The 23,550-nt window shown below is 36.8% G+C and overlaps 1 protein-coding gene across 2 annotated transcripts in view; it reads left to right on the forward strand.

The window, feature by feature from the left end:
- The window catches only part of HIKESHI (heat shock protein nuclear import factor hikeshi), a 41,174-nt gene extending 18,191 nt beyond the window's left edge, over nt 1–22,983 (forward strand). The window contains exons 3-5 of one of the 2 annotated variants that reach the window (XM_043990582.1): nt 17,614–17,765; nt 19,584–19,702; nt 21,767–22,255. In XM_043990582.1, the coding sequence (XP_043846517.1) occupies nt 17,614–17,765; nt 19,584–19,702; nt 21,767–21,821 (326 nt within the window). In that variant the 3' untranslated portion in view covers nt 21,822–22,255. Of the gene's footprint in view, nt 1–17,613; nt 17,766–19,583; nt 19,703–21,766 lie in introns of both variants that reach the window. The other variant, XM_043990581.1, reaches the window with a different exon arrangement.
- Nucleotides 22,984–23,550: the final 567 nt, after the last annotated feature.

Below are 23,550 nucleotides of genomic sequence, written 5' to 3' on the forward strand. Positions count from 1 at the left end.
ATTTATACTTTTGTTATATTTACTGGTGTTTTTTCCATTTACATTGTTGTAGTTACTGTATAAATTGTTTTCTTGTTTCTGTTTCACTCTGCAACAGTTTATATAGACCTTTCCAGGCCTCTCTGTATTTATTACATACACCATTTCTTATAGCACAGTAATGTTCTATTACATTCATGTACCATAGTCATTTAGCCTTTCCCCATTTGATAGATATTGACTCTATTTCCAGTACTTAGCTATCCCACACACAAAAATGCTATTATAAATATTTTGGAGTATATGGGAACTTTTTTTTTCAAACTTTAAATATTATTTATTTGGCTAAAAAACCTCGAACTGTTTGGGTTGATGGGTTCTCTGGCTATGGGTGTCTAGGGACCCTCAATACTGGCTGAATTAGTGTGGGGGCAGGGACGGGGGACAACACACCCTTTCCTTCCCATTCCACCCATTTCTTGGAAGATTCCAAGGGTAGGGGACAACAGGAAAACAAGAAACAGATTGTGAGAAAAGCCCATTTTTAAACCCTGGCTCAGGTTCAGGGTAGGTCAAGGCTCCTTAGCTTCCCCTCAGTTGCCCCCATTAGGGCTGGAAGAAGTCTGAGACAGCCAGAAAGCTAAGGATTTTATCTGGTCCTCATGGAACTTTTTTCTTATCATTAGCTTCCTTGGGGTATAATCCCAGTAATAGAGTCAAAGGATATGGACATTTTAGTCGCTTTGTGTAATTCCAAATTGCAAATGGCTATACCATTTCACAGTGTTTTAGTGTGTCTAAATTTTCACAACCCCTCCAACATTAACTATTGTAATTTTCTGTCATCTTTGCCAATTTGTAGGGTATGAGGTGAAATCATAGGGTTAGCTTTAATGTGCATTTCTCTTATTATTAATTATTTGGAGTGTTCTCAGCAAGGCATGGTGGGGTTTGTAAGAAAAGGATTTGACAGAGTCCTTGCCTTTCAAGAGGCTTGCAATCTTTCTAAGAGACAAGATATGACCTTGAAATTTGACACATTTCAGTAACAATATAAGATGAGGTTAAGTGCCAAAATGTATGCTATAGAAAAGGAGTGCTAGAGGAATTCTGAGGGAAAAGTTAAAATGAGCTAATGTGGTTAGGAAAACTTAATGGAATACGTGTGTATAGGGTGGGGACAGGGAGAATATCCAAAATTGGAGAGATAGAAATGAAAGTGATTCCTTTGGGAAACAGTGGAAGTACCAGCTGGGGTCACATTTGGGGAATAGTAAGAGATAAGACTGGAAAAGTATGATAGGGCCAGATTGTGGCATGCTGGCAAATGGGCCAGTTAGGATGTTTTTGCAATAATCCAGGCTTAAGGTTATAATGGCCTAGATTTAGGGGCTTAATAATGGGGATGGAAAAGAAGGAATATAAATGCAAATATTCCGGACTCTGATGTTGTGATTAATAAGCCAGAGAGGAATCTTAACTTAATTTTTTTGAGTTTGGATGATTGGGGAAGTGCTAGATACATTAAGTAGTCATACATAATCTTGCTTGAATTCTCCTTTTTGCAGCTCTGCTTAAATAAGGAAGTTAAAATATTGGTAAAAGCCTCAGTTGGTTTTTAGAATGAATGGTTTAAGAATTTAATGGGGAGGATAATGTGAATTACACAGATAATTAAGGAAATAAGAAATCCATCAATGTGTGTAGTACTGAGAACATAATCCTTCAGTCCAGTGATTTGAAGTATGAGTGATAGTCCTGGAAAGGATAGCAAGGAAAGAAGCATCATCAGAAGGATCCATGTCCCTGGGCAAGTCACTTAACCCCAATTGCCACACTAAAAAAGCCCCAAAAAACTGCAGTCACTCAAGCACAAGGATCCATGTCTCACTGAGTGCCAAGAGATGTATTAAATGAGAAAGGAAGAGGCTTAAGGTAAAGGCAAGTTTGGGTAGTTGTGGAGCAGGTGTTCCAGAGGGCAAAGCCAAAGGGGTATGCAGAACTGGAGTGGGACACAGGGGACGTAGGATTGAGGGAAGAGATTCTATTATTTGAAAGTCTGAAATAGGTGCACTTAGTTCTGTGACCAATAAAGAAATTCGTAGAGAAAAATTGGCAAACCAGAAGACTGTGACAGATAGAAGTAAAAGAGGACTGTCAAATCTATTTTGTCATCTTCCCACTTTCATAATTTCAAATTGCTTTCCAGAATGTTTAGACCAGTTCTTGCTTCACCAACAGTGTATTAATTTACCTGTTTTCCTGTAGTCTTTTCTAACATCTGCATTTTCCTTTTATCCCAACTTTTCCATTCTGATGGGTGAGATGGAATTAGAGCTGCTTTAATTTTCCTTTGCCACTTCTAAAGGACTCATGAGGAAAAAATGCTAGCCATGTTTAGGGAAAGAACTGATGGAGTCTGAATGCAGGTCAAAGCACACTTTACTTTTTTCATGTTTTCTTTTAGTTTGTTTCTTCTTTCACAACATGACAGCATGGAAATATATTTTACATGATTGCACATATATAACCTATATCAGTTTGCTTACTGTCTTAAGGATGGGGGAGGAAAGGAGAAAATTTGGAACTCACAATTTAAAAAAAGTGTAAAAATTGTCTTTACATGTAATTTCGGAAAAAATAAAATACTATTTTAAAAATAATTTCCTTTGTCAGGGGTCAGTAAAATATAGCAGAAGGCCAGATACAGCAATACTGTTTTTGTATGACTTGTGAACTAAGAATGGTTTTTATATTTTAAAATACAAAAGAACTTTATTTTAAAATGTAAAAACCATTCTTACTTTCCCTGCTGGAATGTCATAACTTGCCCTGCTGTAGAGCATTTTTTGTATGGCTTTGAATAGAATGGATTTCTTCCTTTGAAAATTGTCGGGGCGGCTAGGTGGTGCAGTGGATAAAACACCAGCCCTGGATTCAGGAGTACCTGAGTTCAAATCCGACCTCAGACACTTGACACTTACTAGCTGTGTGACCCTGGGCAAGTCACTTAACCCCCATTGCCCCACAAAAAAAAAAAAAGAAAAGAAAATTGTCCATATACTTTGACCATTTGTCATTTGGGAAATGACTTTTATTAAAAAAATTTTAATCATTTCCCTGTGTTGTTTGGAAACCAGAGAAATATACTATGAATATTTTCCTAGTCACCTTCTTATAATTTTTTGTAATGGAAATTTCTCTTTTATCTTTTATGACTACTCTATCCCTTGTTTGGCTGTGAACTTTTCCATGATCCATAGATCTGAAAAGAGAATTTCTTCTTTGCTTCTCAGTTTTATTTATGACATCACCCTTTATATTTGAGTCATGTATTCAATTGGAGATTATCTTGGTATATAGTTTGAGATACTGGTCTATTACATAGTTTCTGTCAGACTCCTTGTGGAGTTTTGCCTTAGCAAAGTCCAGCCTTGTATTAACTCCCACCATCTTCTGCCTTTGTTCCTACTCCTGTACTGCTGAACAAAACAGGAAATCAGGAAAGTGTGTGTGCTAAGTAGCTCCACTATAAATTTATGCTAGCTAATCTCGAGTGCATGCTCACCACAGCAGGCAGTCCTACCACTCTTCCATTAGAGATTCCCTATCCCACTTATTGCAGCAGTTTTTCCAAAGCTTTTCTTTTCTTTTTCTTCAATTCTCCAATATGACTCCCTTCTACCCTTCTCTCTGCTGATGTCTTTGCCTTATACTTGACTAAATATTTGAGGCCATGCTCTGAAAGATTCCTTCTTTTTTCCCCTCTTCAGCTCAGATCCCTTTGAAATTGTCTCTTAACTGTCTTCTCTTTATTCTAATGTCCGATAACGAGGTGGCCCTTCTGCTTACCATGGCTAAGCTATATATACCCTTTATCCCAACCCCTCCTGTCTTATCCAACTCATTACTCCACCATGATCCCCACTTTCTCTCTAATATTCTGTCTCTCCCTATATCTTGGTACTTTCCTTGCTGTCTAGAGACACATTTAAGTCTCTCAAGACTTAAAATACCTTCATTAGATACTGTCATCCTATATGTTACCTGCACTTTTCAACTAAGCTTCAGAAAATCCATATTCATTGCTTTGACTTCATTTCCTCTAGCTTTCTTCTAAACCCTTGGCAGTCTGATCTGCTCTAACTGTTCTCTTCACAGTTCCTAGTGATCACTTAATTGCCAAATCTAACCCAGTCTCTTCTAAATCCTTTTCCTTTTGAGGATTCTCATCCTTTACAGGTAGTCGGATGGTGCAATAGATAGAGTGCTTGGTTTGGAGTCAGGAAGACCTGAGTCATAATCTGGCCTCAGACACTTCATTAGTTATATGACCCTGGACAAGTTACAACCTCTTTTTGCTTCATTTTTCTCAACTGTAAAATGGGGGTAATAACAGCACCTACCTCACAGGGTTGTTGTGAGGATCAAATGAGATAATATTTGTAAAAAGTGCTTAGCACAGTGCCTGGCACATAGTAGGAACTGTATAAATGCTTATTTCCTGTCCTTCTCCCTTTTGACCTTTCTCTCTCTCGACATATTTGACATTGCCCACCTTTCTCCTGGAAACTCTTGGTTCTTCTTTCTGTCTGTGAGAATTAGAGCACTACCAACCTATTGAGAAAGATAATGCAGGGAAGCTCCACCATGAAAGGAATGCATGTGACTTAGTGTCTGGAGGTGACTTTTTCTAGAGTTTCAAAGGTCAGATTGGCATCAGGAAGTGATGTCTGCTGCCTGTGGGTCCTATCAATCAGGCTACCAGCCAGTTAGCTTGGAGCTGTCTGTGTGGATGACCCTGTTTCCTGTTTCACAGGAGGCTTCTGGGAGAAGCAGCAGAGGAGAGAGGCTTTTTTCGGTTCTGGACTTGGGCTTGGCGGGAGGTCGGAGGTGGGCTCTTAGAGATAGCTAGATGAAGGTTGTTTTACCTCTCTCTTCACTAACTTCTCACTTTAATAAATACTTAAAAGTCTAAACTCTTGCTAAAGCTTCTAATTTAAGGCCACCACTCACTAGATTTTAGACATCACAGCTAGAATTTTAGATCATACATGTCTCACTAATCCTTTTTAACCTTCTTTACTGCTTCTTCATCTGTGTCATGCCTACTAAATCTGCGTGTTCTTCAAGGCTTTATCTTGGGCCTCCTCCTCTTCCTCCTTCTTCTTGATCTATACTTTCTCACTTGATAATCTCAAGGATTTCAGTTACTACTTTTTTGAAGATAATTACTAGCTCTATATATTTGTCTCTAGTCTGTCTCTTTAGAACTCTAATTGTACATTATTAGCTGCTTGTTGAACCTATCAAACTGGATATTCTGTAGGCAGTTCAAACTCAACATGTCCAAAAAAGAATTCTTTCATGTGCTCTTCTGCCCCCCTCAATTCTTCTCTCTTCTGAATTTTTAAATTATTGTTGAGGGCATCACCATCCTTCTAGTCACCCAGTTTCACAGTTCTCCACATCATTTGAAGTCCTTTATCTTGTTCATCCCGTGTTCAGTCCTTTTCCAAATCTTGTACTTTCTTTACATCTTTAACATGGCTCCTTTTAACTCATACAGCCATCAGTTTCCTTCCTACCCTCATCATCACTTTTCACCTGATCTATTGCAAGTAGTCTTCTAAAGGGTCTCTGTGCCTAAAGTCTCTCCATTCTAATGTATCTTCTAGTTAGTTTCCCAAATGATTTTCCTAAAACATGTCAAAAGCATTGCCAGTCAATACAGTCTGTGGCTTCCTATTGCCTTCAGGATCCAATAGAAATTCCTTTGGCATTAAGAACTTAAACTGGTTCTTTCCTACCTTTCCAATCTACTGTGTTCCACACAATCCACTTTCCATTTATACTGGCCTACTTGCAGTTCTTTGGACATGACATGGAGACTCCTATTTTCATGGCTTTGCCCTGGATGTCCCTCATGCTTGAAATGTTTTCCTTCCAGCCACAGACTTAAAATCCCTGGATTCTTTTAAGATTCAAATCAAGTGCCTCTTCTTCCAAGGGGTCTCTTTATTTGTTGGTGCTATCTTTTCTAAGCTTACCTTCTTTCTATTCTGTCTTTATCTTGTATGTTTTCATTTCTATGTTATCTGCTCTTTCTTGAGGGTAGGCCTGTTTTGAACATTTTCTTTGTTTCCCCAGTTTTTTCCAGGCACAGTGCTTGGGACATAGTAAAAATACGTGATAAATGCTTATTGACTGATTGGTAAAGCTCAGATGATATCATGGAAGATGTATTTTCAGATGGGTGGAGGGATTCTACACATAATGCCCATTGTTTCATCATTGGGTAGGGGTTTCCCTAGATTCTTGAAGGCTTTGCTAGTGAAGTACAAATTCTATCTAGTTTTTCCAAACAGAAATGGTTTTGAGTCATACTTGATTCTGTCAGGTCTTGATCATCTACTTAATTGTGGAAGTTGGCCATGGAACCATGGTTTGTATTTTCATTCACAGAAATACAAATGAATCTTTTGGACTTTTTTACTTCTATAAGTGACAACGATGGCCCTAGGTTAGAAAAGTACTAAGGATCACAGTTTTAAATTACACATTCATTTAATCTGATTACACAGTAACTTTTGGCATGTTAAATGGGCTGGAAAGGCATTGTGATATAAACGATGGAGCTAACTTTCTGTGGAGTGAGGAAGATCTTGTTTCAAATTCTTCCTCTTAAACATACTGGCTGTGTATGACCCTGGGCAACATTTAATGTCACATTGCCTTAGGTATATAGGTATCAAAAGCTTTAAGTTGAAATACAGTGGCTGATGTGCATTGGTAGAAGGAGTTTTCCTCACCAGGAATTTTCTATACCAATAACATCACAGATCTGGACCAAGTAAAGATTTTTATTGTATAGTCAAGCAAGTTAGCATAATAGCAAGGGAGCTGAATCACATCCATATGTTTTGGGTTCAAGAAATTAAAGCCAAGTATGCATATAGTACTCTTGTCTCATGCTCATATATCATGAAGAATATTGAAAAAAAATAATTGAAGACTGGATGTGGCAAGAGCATAACCATTACCAAAAATAAAGTTGACTTTATAGATTGGAAGAGGTGAATAGAAGTAGATTCCAATTCATAATCAGCTCAATCTACTGATCATGCACTAATTAGAATAAAGGTTATAGTTACCATATTAGAAGATAATGATGAGAAGATGCTGTACGTGAATGTATTAGCTCCGGTTGGATTTATTTAACCAGGTTATGGATTTCAGGAAATGGACAAAAGTAAAGTAATTGATTCAAAATGATCACTTTAGAGAAATTTAACCAGTGAAATAGGGTTGCTACAATGAAGAGCCTGAAAGAAGTCATAAAATGCTTTACGCCTCCAATACTTATCTCCTTGATGAGTGTAAGGATGTAAGAGCCAAGTTGACCATAGAGAACAACCATATAGAAGTTGACAATGGCAATTTAAAACAGGCATAGTTATCTCAAGAAAGAGTAAAAGGCAGTTGAGGAGCGAGTGACCCTGAAGAGAGCTTGGCATGAGAACCAACTAAGCCAGATCAACCTATTAGAATTTGTATTGCAAATCAAGACAACAGAATCTCAAAGAGAGGAAGATTCCAAAAGAGTATAAAAGATCCTGGATACTACACAATTGGGGGGGCATAGATACTCAATAAATCCTTATTGAATGAATTTTACTAAAAAGGGCAGCTGAAGACATCAGCTACTACAACCCATTTTTATGGCTTCTGATGTGCTCTAAAATTTATGATTTTATAAACAAGGTATAGAGAATGTCATATTTCCTGGTGTCTTATTTACTGAATTTTTTAAAAGTTGATGGTCATTGAAGAAAATATAGTCTTGAAGGTTCTCATGAAACTAGGTGTCTTCAAAATATATTATTAAAATAGGACAAGATTCTACTTGTGGAATGTGACTACAGAATAACTTTATACACTGACCCACTAAGTGTTAATATCAAGTGTTTCATAAAATATAGAGCTTAATACTTCTGTCATGGAAAATGTTAACGCATAGTCTAAACAGTAGAATTCTCTAATTGTTCTCCTTCAGAGATGATTGTTCTACTCTATTCAGGAGAAATCTGTTTAACCCATACTGAAAAAACTGTATAAACAATGAGTATTTTTCAAACTATGATAACAGCCATCATCTTAGTCCATCTACATAGTTGTTTTGAACAGGTACTGCATACACACACACACATATATATATATAAACAATAAACTAGGCTATTAAAGCAAAACCTTTTAACAGATATTGTCCCAGTAATGTTATATGGCAGTAACTACAATACACAATTTCAGAAGAATCTAAATTGTAAGTGATCTAAAAAAGGATTGTGTTAGTTATAAGTAAGCTGTAACATATTACTTATGTTTTATGCATAAAAACATTATTAAGGATGCATATGATAAAGAGATAAAATAAAATGTTCATGTATTAAAAATAAGAAAATAGACAACCCAAGTATTCATTGGTTTCCTTAAGATATTAAAACTATGGGGCAGCTAGGTGGTGCAGTGGATAAAACACCGGTCCTGGATTCAGGAGGACCTGAGTTCAAATTCGGCCTCAGATACTTGACATTTATTAAGCTGTGTGACCCTGGGGGGGAGAAGATATTAAAACTACCAGAGGAAAACTTGTGGAATTAGTTGATTACATATCTAAGGAAATAGTGGAGGGATAGTAATTTTGGAGAAAGGAACTTGTCACAGTCATTAGAACAAATTCAGAATTAAGGGCAATCTCATTGTCTTTTAACATTCATGTAATATATTTTTATTTTGGCTAATTGAAGGTATAAATCATATTTCTGTGGTTTTTATAGCAAGTGTGTCTTTCGTACAAGGCACAATGGATTTGTTGCATTTGAAGTTTATTATGGGAAAGTTAGACAGTAATTATGTGTTTCACAAATATTTTTGGGAAACTGCCACTTGTTTATATGGATGACAATTTATAGGATTTAAACCTCTTTTAAATTGAAATTAATGCTTTTGTTATAAATATGTTTTCTCTTTTGTCACAAGGAATGTGGTTACTTTGTTTTTAAAATCCCCAAATGATAATAAAACTGATTTTTAACATAAACTTGGCTTTCTCCCAAAAGAAATAAGATTTTTAAAACCACATAGAAAAAACACTTAGGGTTGTTACAGAGCCTGGCAACCCCTCTCCTTTGCTGAGCCCCACTTCCTTGAAGAACATATACAATTCTTCAGACTTAGAGTACTGTTCTGGGATTGAGGCCTGCCCCTAAAGGAAGAAAGCATTAAGGGTCCTTAGTAAACTCTTTCTACCCCTGAACCTGCTCAATCTTCATAATTCACTATATGACTGAAGGGTCACGTCTTGGTTTTGTCCTACTACATCACAGTTCTGTCCCTTGTCTATACCTTCTGTTCCATCCTGGACCTTGATTGATTCAGGAACTTGATATTTTCTAGGCATTCTTCTGGGTCCAGGAGGCTTAGTCTTTGTTTGTTTAGAAGCTCCCTTTTTCTTCTTTTAAAAATGTTTTATTGACGCTCTTCTGTTGTCACTGTCAACTTCCTAACATCTCTTCTCTCTCTACCACCTTTCCCTTTCCCTTGCCCAAGGCCACATAGGAGGTAAGTGACAAAGACAGGGTTTTTTTTTGTTTGTTTGTTTTAGTTTTTTTTTTCTTTTTTAGTGAGGCAATTGGGGTTAAGTGACTTGCCCAGGGTCACACAGGTAGTAAGTGTGTGTTAAGTGTCTGAGGCCGGATTTGAACTCAGGTACTCCTGACTCCAGGGCCGGTGCTCTAACCACTGTGCCACCTAGCTGCCCCAAAAGACAGGTTTTAATTAAGATTCTTTGATTCCAGAGCCCCACAGCTCTTTCTACTACAGAAAGTGCTGCTATGAATATTTTTGTATAGATGAGACCTTTCTTCTTGGGATTGATCTCTTCGGAGAGTATAGGAATGGTTCCTTCACAATGGTGCTGTTGTCTGCTTTTGTCATTATAGATCAGACCTGCTCCAGGAACACTTAATGCTCCATTGCTTTATCCGTTGCTGTCCCTGGTTCTTTTTCTACAGAGGTCTTAGTCTCTATGTACAACTACCCCTCTCCTTTTCTCTCAGTTCTTATGATGATTGCTCTAAACTATGAATCTGAAGCAGTTTCTAAAAGAACCATTAACTATGGGTTGTTAAGGAAAATGGTTATAAAGCTTTTTAATTACCAGAATCATACGTAAATTAAGTTAAAGAGGATCCCTGGCAGAGAAACAAGTTCTGAGAGGATCCCCCAAGGCAGGGATCTCAAATTGGCCTATTATGGGATTGTAGGTCCCACCATGCCCTATTCCTGTGGCTGAAATGGAGAAATGTTGGCATTTCTCTGTGGGGAGATGGACATGCAGCAGATTCCCTGAGTCCCACCACTTTAAAAGCCTCCCCTGTTAAACAGGGATTTCATTGATACCCTACCCTCTTTACTAATCTTTACGTTTCATGTGAGGAGCACAATAGGTGCTTACCACAAAAAGATTCAGGATCCTCTGAGGTAAGTGAAGTAGGCCACCTGGCAGCAGAGAGAAACTATGAATGGTTTTGAAGTTTGAAACCAAGAAGTGTATACGTGTTGTTCAGAGCATCAGTTTTTGACACCCAAGTTAAGATTCAAGGTTTCATGGAATCTTAGAATTGGAAGGAACCCAAGAGATTGTCTTAACCCTTGTGCTTCCTCTGCCATCTTAGAAATGAAGTGGACATAAGCTGTTCTGGGACTAGTTAAGAATTAGTGAAGAAATATGGTCATTTATCTTAGAAATTTCATTTGTTTTAACAAATTGCTCTAAAGAAGAGCACCATCTGTGTAAGCTTTCATAGCACCAAATGCACCAAGCCTTTTGGGACATGCTGTATTTAATGTTTGCTTTTTAAAGTAGCTTAAGTATAATGACTAAGAATTAGCCCTAGTGTAATGGTTAGAGCTGACTCTGGAGCTAAGAGGGCTTGGGTTCAAGTCTTATCTCTTACACATACTGGTTGTATGACCCTGAGCAAGTACTTTCCCCCTTTCTGTGCTTTAGGCATTTCTCTCAGAGTTAAAGTTGCACAGAAGGTGCCAAACTGCATTGGTAAGAATTTTCCTTATTTGGGACTTCTCTATATCATTCAAATCACAGGTCCTTTCACTATCTCTGTCCTATAAGTTGTTGTAATAAAGAAGTTTGTTTCTGGTGTGAAACTTTTTGAGTAGAAATCTGAGTAGGTTCATACCTCCTGAATCTCAATTGGGAAGCCTTATAGGGCTAGTTTATAACCAATGCACATTCTTACCATCTGGGAGTACATTAAAATTGCAGTGAATGTTAGCAACCTCCTGAAGTTCTAGAACTGCCAAAATAAATGTAATCAAGTGACAGCTATGAAATTTGATGGGCCCTGACTTCTGTGAGAAGGAGTCAGAAAAGCATTGAAGTATGTCCTGGCTGTCTGGTCCTTAAGTTCTCTCCAGACCTGTTGAGCTGAGTGGAAGAAGCAAGTCAGATGGTTTACTTGATACTTTGAGATGAAATTTACCATGAGGATTTCCTTTTATGCTGTCAGTTATCTCAGTGGAAGTGTAGCTTCAGTTCTAATAATGACATCCATGGAGAAACTGAATTTGATAGTCTACTATGTAGTACTGGTGGCTGTTTTTAACTAAGAAACACTTGTAATTAGAAAGTAAAATAAGTTTTCTATTGATACCAAAACATTCTTTTCTAGATCTTACAATATGAGTATTGTCAAATTTTGACATTTTGTTATAGGCTTGGGACTTTATCCATTATAACTCCTATCAGGAGTTTAGAAAGTGGTGTTATATACAGGCCAAGTTACTAGAAAGTATATTATCAGCCTTGAAAATCCAGTCAGAATTGAGATGTATGCAAACTAATGTCTCTATAGAAATTTAAACATCTTTCCCACATCTATGTTGATTGAGAAGCCAAAAATTATCAATTTTGTTTTCTTTCTGTAAAACCAAATCAGTCATTATGGAATAATGATCTCCAGAAAGAAGAATTTTAAAACTTTTTATTCAGAATTTAAATGGGGAAAAGTTTATTTATTATTGAATATATCTGAAGCAGTACTACGTTATAGCATACACATGATTGCCTAATATATCCTATTTGGGTTTTTTTGTCAAGATAGCTTTATAATCTTCTAACTGCTGAACTCTCCCTCTGCAGTGATCTTTCCCATGCAGAGATATGTATTTTAAGAGTTCATAAGTGCAACATCTATATTCTTTTTCATACCCATAAAGCTCAACCTAAACCCTTCCTTTTCTCTGTAGGTTGACTATTTGTAAAGTGTCTCAAGATACAAAGAGGAAATGGCTCAATGTCTCAGGCAGGGAGAGTTCCAGATTGGGCAGCGCAAGTGCCATCTGCAGTGGAAAATTGTATGAAGGATGGGAAACAGAAGAGGCCAAGATTGGAGGAGCAGGTGGGGGAGTAGGACATTAGTTCAGATGTAAGATAGATTTATCATAAAAGTATTTGTTTTTATGTTTAGCTTCAAAGATACTTTATATTGTGTCTACAGTACTCTTCAGAGCACGATTGTGCTTATCTCCAGATGATGAAATGAAAGAGCAGAAACAGTAGAATCGTACTGATATTTGGAGATCATGGTAGAGCCTAGTGTTCAAGTGAGGGATATGTGCACCACAGTTTTCTCAGAGAACCCAATTTTTTAAAACTTGTAGTACAACTGAATTTATTATGTCATGAGGCCTTTCACAATTGCATTCTACTTATCTTAGAGTTACTATTGTGAAACAATGTTAGACTGTGGGAAACAATTCCAAAGTTCCCCCCCCCCACTAATTTTCACATTTTTTATTAAGGATTAGAGTATTTATATTACTTATGTGCTAGTTTTCAAAATTTGTATTCTCCCAGGAAAGAAAACTAATCATTGAAGAGAAATTTTAAAAGAACATCTCTGTCATCTCTTTTAAAATTCAAGTTTATAATAAAGTAGGATTTGCATTTCTCTTTTCCATTTTTGAGATCGCCGCTCCCTATTGTGTGACACAAACTGATTTTGCTTACTGCTTCCTGTTCTTTCTGATGTTACTATTGCTTTAGTACTGTACTATGAAGAGTTAAAATAAGCAGTTATGGAAAAATAGACATAATTTTCATTAATCTTTTTCTCCTTTTTCACTTCCTGTTTTTTTTTTGTTGTTGTTTGTTTCTTTGGGTTTTTTTTTTTCTCAGTGTGTAGCTCATTAAATACTTTCTGATCCTTATTGTCTCCTTTTCTCCTATCCCAGCTCAGATTTTAGGAAAGACTTTAAAAAACAATAATGCCTAACTTATTTCCCCAATTTCTGTTCTGAGGAAAGCATGAATGATGCTTAGTAGAGGGCAACATGAGCTTAGTAAGCTATAATTCATACTGAGGGGTGATGCTTTCCCCCCATACATGAAATAAGGGGAGAACAAGAGGCATACAATGGAGAAGTTTTATTTCTCTAGTTTAGTCAGCTGAGTGGCCTTTATTATGTTGTGAGTCCTTGGAATGTCACTTATACTTTGTACTATATAATTCAACATTAAATACGTGCTATTTGTATTCTTTAATTTTTGGATGTATTTGGATGCCTCATTTCCCAAACAGTTTGTAAGCCCCAAGCACCATCATACTTTGATATCCCCTAGAGTACCTAGCAAAGTGCTGGGAACAATATATTTGGTTTGTTTATTAAATGAATATCTCACATCTATATTCACATGCATTCTGAAGTTAGATAGGGTAATCCAGTTTTAAGCTCTGTGTGTATGTGTATGTGTATGTGTGTGTGTGTGTGTGTGTGTGTGTGTGTGTGTGTAAAAAAGACTAAATATCTCTTAGAAGATACTGAAATGAAGAATAAAATTTGGACTGTTAGCTATTTGTTGCTTTTTCTACTAAATTGATAGTAAAGATTATGATTTTAATTATAGTATTTAAATTTTTATAGTGAAAACATCCAAGAGCATATGATTAAACTTCATGTTGAGTAAAACACCCTTTTTACCGAGTGCTGTTTGATTTGTATTTTACTGTATTATAATTGGATGTGCATACTGTGTCTAGATTATCTAGCCTGTCCTGCCAGTTTTCTGTATCATGGTAATTATCTTAGTGATGGAATTCAGGTTAAGACAAGAGACTGTCATTGTTCTTTGACCTCTCCTTGTTGTCACGAACATCTAGAACCCTTTAGTGACTTGAAGGACTGAAGCTATTGTAGACTTTGCAGATACCATGTTACCAGAGACTGAGGAGACTTGCCAGTCTTTACCCTATATGATGTTTCTTCAAGTCATGTAGGGCTTTCTCATGGCCTTGACATTAAAGCAGATTATTAATTCAAGAATTCATACCTTCTCTGTAGAATGGAATTTTGTAGTAAGAATCAGTCAACAAGCATTTATAAAGCATAGTTAATCATTTTGGGGATAAAAATGCAAAGAGTGAAGCAATTCCTACCAGCAAAGATCTTTCCCTTAGTCCCAGGGCCTTCTTTGGACTGCTCCCATTCCCTTTTGAGTTTTTCTCTTTCTGCACACACATTAGTGATAGCAGTTGAAAGCTTTCCTCCTTTCTCTCCTTCTTCCTTGCACCCTCCCATAATAGGAAGCTTTGGATTCTGCTTATTAGGCAGAAATAAACATTTAACATGTCTCATCATAAATTCTGAATTTGCATGACCCTTCAAAATGAACCAATCATATAGAAATACTAAAACTGATCAGCAGTAAATGAGTTGTTTTCAAGATTTTTTTTGGTAAAGTTCACTTATTTATAAAGCTTAAAAAAATTTAAAAGTGTTGAAGTTTGAACCTACAGAGCATCTAATTCTTTAAACTATCCCATGTTTCCATTTTTATACTTTGGCTAAACATTTAAGAGTCTTGGGGTAAGTAGTTAAGAGTAATAGAATGAGGGGCAGCTAGGTGGCGCAGTGGATAAAGCACCGGCCCTGGATTCAGAAGGACCTGAGTTCAAATCCGGCCTCAGACACTTGATACTTACTAGCTGTGTGACCCTGGGCAAGTCACTTAACCCCCATTGCCCCACAAAAAACAAACAAACAAACAAACAAAAACAAAAAAAAGAGTAATAGAATGATGGATTTTGAATTAGGAGACTTGAATTTGAAACTTGACTGACAGGGTATGATCATAGAAAAGTCACCTCAACTCTCTGGCCCTCAGTCACCCAACAGGCTAAAACCTGTTTCCTCACCTGTAAAATGAGAATGATAATTGGTCTACCTACTTAATGGTTGTTGGTTTGTTTTTTTTTTGTTGTTTTGTTTTGGTGTGTGTGTGTGAGGAAGAAGCTTTGTAAACCTTTAAAGTTCTACGTAAATGTGATATAAAGAGCTGTAGGACTGCTCTTATGTAACGTATAACATCCATAGCATAAAACAAAGTAGATATTCATATAGAGCATGAATCCAAATCTGTGAAAAGAGAATTAAAATTATTTATCATCATTTATTAAGTGACTGTATTCAGGGCACTGTATTTTGGATAATACATTTTGTGAATTCCCTCCCCGCCCCAGCAGACTGACCTTTATAATTAATTGTCATAAGCTAACAACAGTATATATAGAGCCACAGAAATTCGGATTGGAAAAGACCTCAAGGTCCATCTAGTCCAAGCCATCCCTGAAAAAAAGAATTCCCTTTAGAGTATGCCTGCAATAGGGTCATTGGGCCTTTGCTGAAATACCTCGTATGGACATTCACTTAGGGATAACTAGTTCTAAGAAACATTTTCTTGATATTGAGCCCAAATTGACATCGTGCAGTTTCCACTCTTGGCCCTTATACAGACAAGTCCTCTTCCAGCTAAAGGGTTTCGTATGTTAAAAGATAGCTATCAAATCCCCTCTGAGTCTGCTCTTCTCCAGACTGGATATTCCCAGAATGCTTGAGGTTACTGGTAGGGGTCAAGGCCCTTTCAGTATCTCTCTAGATGTTGTTCAGCTTATTAATGTCATTTGTCAAATGGAAGGCAGCTAGGTGGCTCAGTGGATAAAGTGCTAGCCTTGGAGTCAGGAAGACTCAACTTCCTGAGTTCAAACCTGGCCTCAAACACTTACTAGCTGTGTGACCCTGGGCAAGTCATTTTACCCAGTTTACATCAGTTTCCTCACCTGTAAAATGAGCTAGAGAAGGAAATGGCAAAAGAAAGCTACTCCAGTGTCTTTGCCAAGAAAACCCCAAATGGAGTCACTAAGGGTTGGACGTGACTGAAAACTAAAAATGACTGAACAACAACAATGCCCAGAATATAACATAATACTTTTGGTGTGGTCTCACTAGGGTTGAACTCTTCAGGACTATCTTCTCCTTAATCCTGGATGTTCACAGTTTCCTTTATGCAACCTAAAATCACATTAGTGTAAGATTTAACTCAAGTTTCTCTTGATTTTGTATTAGATGCAACCTAGTGCTCTAGCCTGTCAAGGCTCTATCTTGTTCAGATCTTTTTGTATCCTGACTTGGGGGATATCCAGAGTGTTGTTGGTTATCCCCCCAATCGCTGCCTCATCTATAGACTATCTGCTGGTGGTGATTCAAATCATTAATAGTTGATAAAAATGTTAAGTTGCCCAGGGCCAAGCACAGATCCCTGGGCCTTTTGTTGAAGCCTGCTTTCCAAGAATAAGTCAACTTGACGTCTATTCAGCTAAGTCTGAATCCATCTGTCATCTAGCCTCCATTTTCATTTTTTCCACAAGAATGGCATTAAAAGACTCTCAAATTAGCTTAGAATTAAAACTAAGATTTGCTTGCATTCAGTGATCACCTAACAATTTACATTAAGAGGAGGTGGCTTAGAAACATAATGCAGAGTCAAGTTTGGATGTCAGAGAAATAAAGTAATTAACTTTTAAAAAATGATTTTTTAAAAAGAGCCAATGAGGCCCATTAGATAAAATGAATGACTCTTTGGGGTCAGGAGACCTGGGTTAAAATCCATCTGTGATACTGACTAGTTTTGTGACCCTAGGAAAAACATTTAACCTGTAATATTTTTATAAATCCAGGACTTATCCCTGAGTTGGTGGGACTAAGTTATCCAAGCTGAGAATTCATTGATCCTTGAGTACTAGTATATGGGCAGTCCAAAAAATCACATACCTAAATACAGGATAGTAATACATATTTGATGTTGACCATTCATGATGACAATTGAATTATCTTTTGTTAAAGAAAAAGATCAGCCATAAAAAGCTATATGATATCATGTAGATTTAGAAAATTATCCCATAGACCTAATATTGGTTTTTTCTCCAGTTTCATGTCGTGTATGTCATACTCTAGCAATTTTAGTGACTTTTGAAAAAGTTATTTCCTGGTGTAAGAAAACCTAAAAAAAACCCTTTTGGGGGGGGACTTCCGAATATAAATAAAAGACTAGTATTCTACAAGTGTTCATTATTAACTGTTTATATATATATATATATATATATATATATATATATATATATATGAGTCATACTTTTGTTAAATCGTGCAGATCTGGTATTTGTATGGATCAGCATCATCATAAAGAGAATCCTGTACTGGTTGTGTTTCTTTCAGGAGAAGGCAGCCAGCATCCTTTTGGAGCCATGAATATTACCCGTACTCCTACTGTTGCACAGATTGGCATTTCAGTGGAATTACTGGATAATCTGGCCCAGTTGACTCCTGTGGGCAATGCTGCTGTGTCATCAGTTGATTCGTTCACTCAGGTAACGGGATGAAACTTGAGAACAAGTTAGCATACTTCAAAAGTCAGCCTGTTGGGTACAAATGTAAATGTTTTTTAAAAATCACAAAATTTTAGTTACCAGCCTATGCATTTAGAAACTGATCTGGGGGCAGCTAGGTGGCGCAGTGGATGGAGCACTGGCCCTGGATTCAGGAGGACCTGAATTCAGGTCCGGCCTCAGACACTTGGCACTTGCTGGCTGTGTGACCCTGGGCAAGTCACTTAACCCCAATTGCCCCACAACCCCCCCTCCCCCCCCAAAAGAAACTGATCTACTTGTTTTCTCATGAAAAAATATCCAGTATAAGTGGTTTAAATAGGAAGATTAACTGACTGAATTAGTCTTTAAGAGGAATGCTGGCATAACTGACATTATATAAACCTGTCAGGGGCTGTGACCTGTGAGCCTCTGATATATTATAAAGTCCTGTGCTGTCATTCACAAAGTAGTGTAAATTTACTTAATTACTTGAAAAATAGGAACCCATATGTTCATGATTTGTTTATTTTAAAGAGACAGTGGGTCAAAATGGATAGAGTTGATCCTGAAGCCAGGAAAATCAGACTCCAAATGTTGCTTCTGACACCTCCTGGCCATGTGACCGTGGAGAAGTGTTGTAGGTGGCTCTCTGAGAGTAAGAGTCAGAAACTGTTGATGAGGGAGTCCCCTAGCCTAGTGACATATAAATCCAGTCCCTATCCCTACTCATATTAGATGGGGAGGGAGGGAGGGAGAGTGGCTGTGGAGATTATGGGAGAATATGGGTCCTTATCCATTTAAAACATTTTTTTCTTCAAAGCATAAAAAATTCAAATTATTTAATTGACTTCAGATAAAAAGCATGTCCCGAATATAGGCCTTCAGTATTTGTTTTGCTATTAATAATAGTTCAAATAGTTAAAAAAATTTTTTTGTTCTCCCACCTCGTCTAGTCCCCTCCTTCCTCTTTATTTTAGAATTAGTCCCTTCTCTTAACAGCCATTTTTGTATGATTGTTTTCTGAAATAATCTTTCTTGTTTTGTTCCTATTAGGAAGAAGGCCACTCCTATAAGTTTCTTAGAAGTGTTGCCTGTAGCTGGCATTTGATGCCTAATTTTTGTTTCTGAGAAAGGGGAAAAGAATGATTTTTTTAGTCGTCAAAAAAGTGGTACTTAACACTTGGCTTAATTAATTTTCACCTTCATAACTTAAGTGTCTTGTTTAATCAAATCTGTGTTTGTACTGTCTGGGCAAAGCTCTGTTGTTTTGGAAGGGCTAGGAGTATTTATGTTGGGAAAAACATTTTTTCATTTTTCTACACATTCTCAAAATCGTAAGCTTGGAAATTGAAACCGTTTGATAAGGACTGCTTTGAAATTATAAAGGCAGTACTAGAGAAACACTTATGACTTCTAGAATAATAGAGCATGCTGAAAATTCATGAAACTATCAAAACCTATTCAAGGGAAAGATGCCTACAGTTCGGGGCTTAAATATTATGCTCAAGACTCATTGTTTTGATAAGATGAGAAAAGAGGGGGCAGCTAGATGGAGTAGTGGATAGAGCACTGGCCTTGGAGTCAGGAGTACCTGAGTTCAAATCCAGCCTCAGACACTTTACACTTACTAGCTGTGTGATCCTGGGCAAGTCACTTAACCCCCATTGCCCTGCCAAAAAAAAAAAAAAAAGATGAGAAAAGAATCTTTCCTTTCATAAATAGACATACTTATTAATACTGTAAAAAGTTAAAGAACCAAATAAACAGTCTATTTTGGGCATTGGCTAACAATTCATGGGCTATTTATTTGCTTTTCAGTTTACTCAGAAGATGTTGGATAACTTCTACAATTTTGCTTCATCATTTGCTGTGTCTCAGGCCCAGATGACACCAAATCCATCTGAAGTTTTTATTCCGGCAAACGTGGTTCTGAAATGGTGTGTAGAAATAGAGGTTTTCACTTTTAGTAACATTTCTTTACTGACTATATGTTTGCAAAATCAGAGGGAATGAATATTCTCTATCTTGTCAAGAACACTGACTTTGAAGTCAGTGACCCTCTCTTTGAACCTCAGATCTCCTATTTACCAGATGGCATGTTACACTAGAAAGAACACTGACTTCAGAATCATAAGGCCCAGCTTCAAGTTCTGCCTTGAAGTAAACGATTTATATGACCGGATCACCTAATCTCCCTGGACTTTAGCTTCCTCATCCGTAAAATGAGATGTGCCTAGATCTCTTCTGAGGTGCTTTCAGGATCCTCTCTGCGTGGCCTTTTGACCTCGTTTTACTCATCTGTGAAATGATCTCTTTCAGTTGTAAACCATTTGTCATTTTATAGCCGAGCAGACTTGTAAAGAAATTGTCTTTTGTCTCGGCATTAACAGTAAATATTCACTGAGTAGCTGTTTTACCTGGATGACGTTAAACTAGGTACCATGGAGTTAGAGAGTAAAGTTGCGTCAGTTAGGCTTGTTTATGATAATGTTATTCACATATGATGTCCAAACTCTACCTTAATCACCCTAACCTTTTTAGAACGTTGTGCTCAGCTCTTTCTCTCCCACGTTGTTCTCCAACATGCTATCCTAGTCTAAGAGCATAGGAAGATAGATTTAGAGCTGGAAGGGGCTCCCAGAAGCCATTGGGTCTGGCTGCTCATTGTATGAATGAGGAAACAGACCTAGATGAGTAAAGTGACTTGCCCAGGGTCACACAGGTGAACTCAGGCCTCTCACCTTCTAAGCTACTACTTTCCCCTCATACCATGGTGTTTTCTAGTTCAGAGATATCAAGTCTTGGTGCTATTAGAACCAGATTAGATTGTAATTGGGAAATATTTAACAAAATAATTAAAAGTACAGTTATCCCTTCCACATGGCAACTTTCCCCATTGTGATTACGATATATTGCAGGTTGGCATAAAAAATTAAATGGAATTTTGGGGGGGAGTTTTGTGGAAGCCACAGACAATACGTGAAGGCCAGTAGACAGCACAGAAAAGTTTAGTAACTCAAACATGCATGAAATATATGTTTAATATTGTATAATATCTTTTCTGGTATGACAAGAGGGCCAAGAACTTTTAAACAAATTTTCCATATTGCAGCAGCACCACACCCCAATTCCTGCAGTGTGGAAGGGATATGTACAGTAGAACACAGATAATGTTAAGAAGTGGTTTTCTAAGTCAGTATGGGTCACTGGGATGGGCGATCCATTTTTACTTGAGGTGGACACCCCTGCTCCAGTCCACCTTTCTCATTTCATGGATGAGGAAAGTGAGCCTTTTCCAAGGTCATGTAGGTGGTAATAGGATTTTAGTGCAGATCTTCTGACTTCACATCTGTGCTCTTTACCACTGCTCCACCCTGCTGTATCCTCTGCAGCTCTGATTTTTCCTCAACATGGAACTACTTCTTAGAAAGTTGTTTTTCTTAATGTCATGTTTTCATGGAATTGATTAATGGTATATGTGAGAGATTCCTGTGCCCAGGTATGTGTGGTTACCCCCTAGAGAATTTTAAATGCAAGGAGTGTTTTTTTTAGTACATAAAAACAAGAAATGTTATCTGAAGATTCTTAAAAATCGTGTTAAAAGACCGTAAGTTAATTTACATGTGCCTTGAAGGCATATACAGAAAGACATAAAATTTGGTCATATCACCCTTCAATAAGTGTTGATAATTTAGAAGCAATAATGGTCTACATAAAAATAAGGACATTCCACTTCATGGAATTTTTGTGCTTCTGTAAGTTACAAAAGCTGTAGCTGTAGGTGATTTCAAGTTCCATGTTTTTTATACTTTGTAGGAAAGCGTTTTGGAATGAGGTAATGTATGTAAAGGCAAAGCACTTAAAGTACCTTAAAGCTCTACATCAGTTTTAGCTATTAACAATAATGAGTCATGTCAGCACGAGTGACAGAAGAGTTGAAAAGAACCTAGTCTTGGAGTTGAGAGACCTGTATTCTAATCCAGCTTCTCAACCCTTACTAGCTTCGCAACCTTGGATAAGCCACTCAAGGAAACGACTAAGTTTCTTCACCTGTAAAATGGAGATAATACTTGCACTACCTACTTCAAATGGGGTTATTTTTGAGGATCAAATAAGTGTATGTAAAGTGTTCTGTAAACTTTCAAATAACATAAATGTCCACTATTAACATTATTACCACTAAAGTCAAGTCCCTGATTGCTCTGAATTTGAAATTAAATGAATGCCAGTGTTAAAAATTAAAACACCTAATTGTAACTCTTTACTAGGTAGTTGTACCCCCCCCCCTTTTCCATTTGCTAACTTGTTTTCAATTTTCTGCTTTGCCCTGACTTGTGCATAATTTGACAGGTGGTAAGAGATACCATTTTAATTTTCTTACATGTAATTCTGTTTGCTTTCTTTTCTAGGTATGAAAACTTTCAAAGGCGACTAACCCAGAACCCTCTTTTTTGGAAAACATGATTTAAATAAAGTAATTTTTAAAGGGAGCTGAACCATTGTCATATTTTGAAGATAATAAACGAACTACCATTTAAAAGCATGAGGATGAAAGAATAATGAAATCTAAACTGAAAAACTGCTTCTAAATTATTAAACTTAGTTAAAATAAACCAGAAAAAGTTAAATTAAGAACAGAAAATCTAAAATGTGCTCACTGTTGATTTGTTTCTTTATAAATTAAAAAGCCTATTCAAAAAGAATAAAAACATTTAATCTAATTTGGTTAAATATACACTAATTAAAATAGATTTTTAACAGTCATGATTTTGACAACTCTGAGTACTAAAAATTTAACTAGAAATAGCATCACATTTATAAATTCTTTTTAGTTTATTCTAGCATGTTGTTCCAGATTCAGTAACCAATTATGTAAAATTTATTTTGTGGATTCTTCCCTTTTAAAAAACTTCACAAATATATAAATTTCGGTGCATTAGACAATAACGTAGGACTAGTTTTTTTCTTATGATTAATCTCAAGTTATGAAAGGTTGCTGCAGTTTTTATATGCTGAAAGCTCATATTTTTTTTCTCTGCATGTTTCATAAAGTTGTAATGAGCAGGAATATTGAAATTCATTAACTGTGCATGTTTAGAGTAAGCTTGGGGTTGGAGGGAAGAAGGGAGAACAAAAAAACACTTTTCTACCATGAAGAATCTTCATGCTTTTAAAAAAAATACACACAAATAAAGATTGTGTAAGCCAGGTTTCTTGATATTGTTTTTGTGCCTGTTTGATGGGAGGGCAACTATGCTTAGAGATACTTAATGGTAACCAAGCTCTCTTGATAATTGAGTAGGATTTGTGTAGCCGTGTTTTTTTAAGGTGGGAGGGCTTAGCACCTTTATTTTTTGGCTTTGTTTGCTTTGTTTTTTTCGGTGACCCTTTAAGATTGTGTTTTCATAACTTAAATTAGTTTTAACTAGTCTAGGCTTAATTTCACTATGCCATTCCAGAAGGGTTACATGTTGTGTAACTGGTGTTCTACCATTTATCGAACGAAGGAAAAGGAAACTGAGATACACTTCAGCAACTACTTGTACTACTTAAATTTGGTCTAGCCATGAAGAAGCGGGAAACATTAGTAAGCATCGTCTTATCTCTTGTCATGTAGATAGACTTGTTAACTCTTTATGACAGATTTTAAATAGTGTTATTTGAAAGTCTTTTCATGAATTTAATTTTTTAAAAAATCAGCTTACTTGAATTTTTGCTGGGAAGAAACTACAGAAAGGCCTCACAAATTCCTTTCTTTTTCAGTTCCAGTAGACCAGTCCTGCTA

The sequence above is a fragment of the Dromiciops gliroides genome, chromosome 3 (assembly GCF_019393635.1).
Source record: "Dromiciops gliroides isolate mDroGli1 chromosome 3, mDroGli1.pri, whole genome shotgun sequence".
NCBI lineage: Eukaryota > Metazoa > Chordata > Mammalia > Microbiotheria > Microbiotheriidae > Dromiciops > Dromiciops gliroides.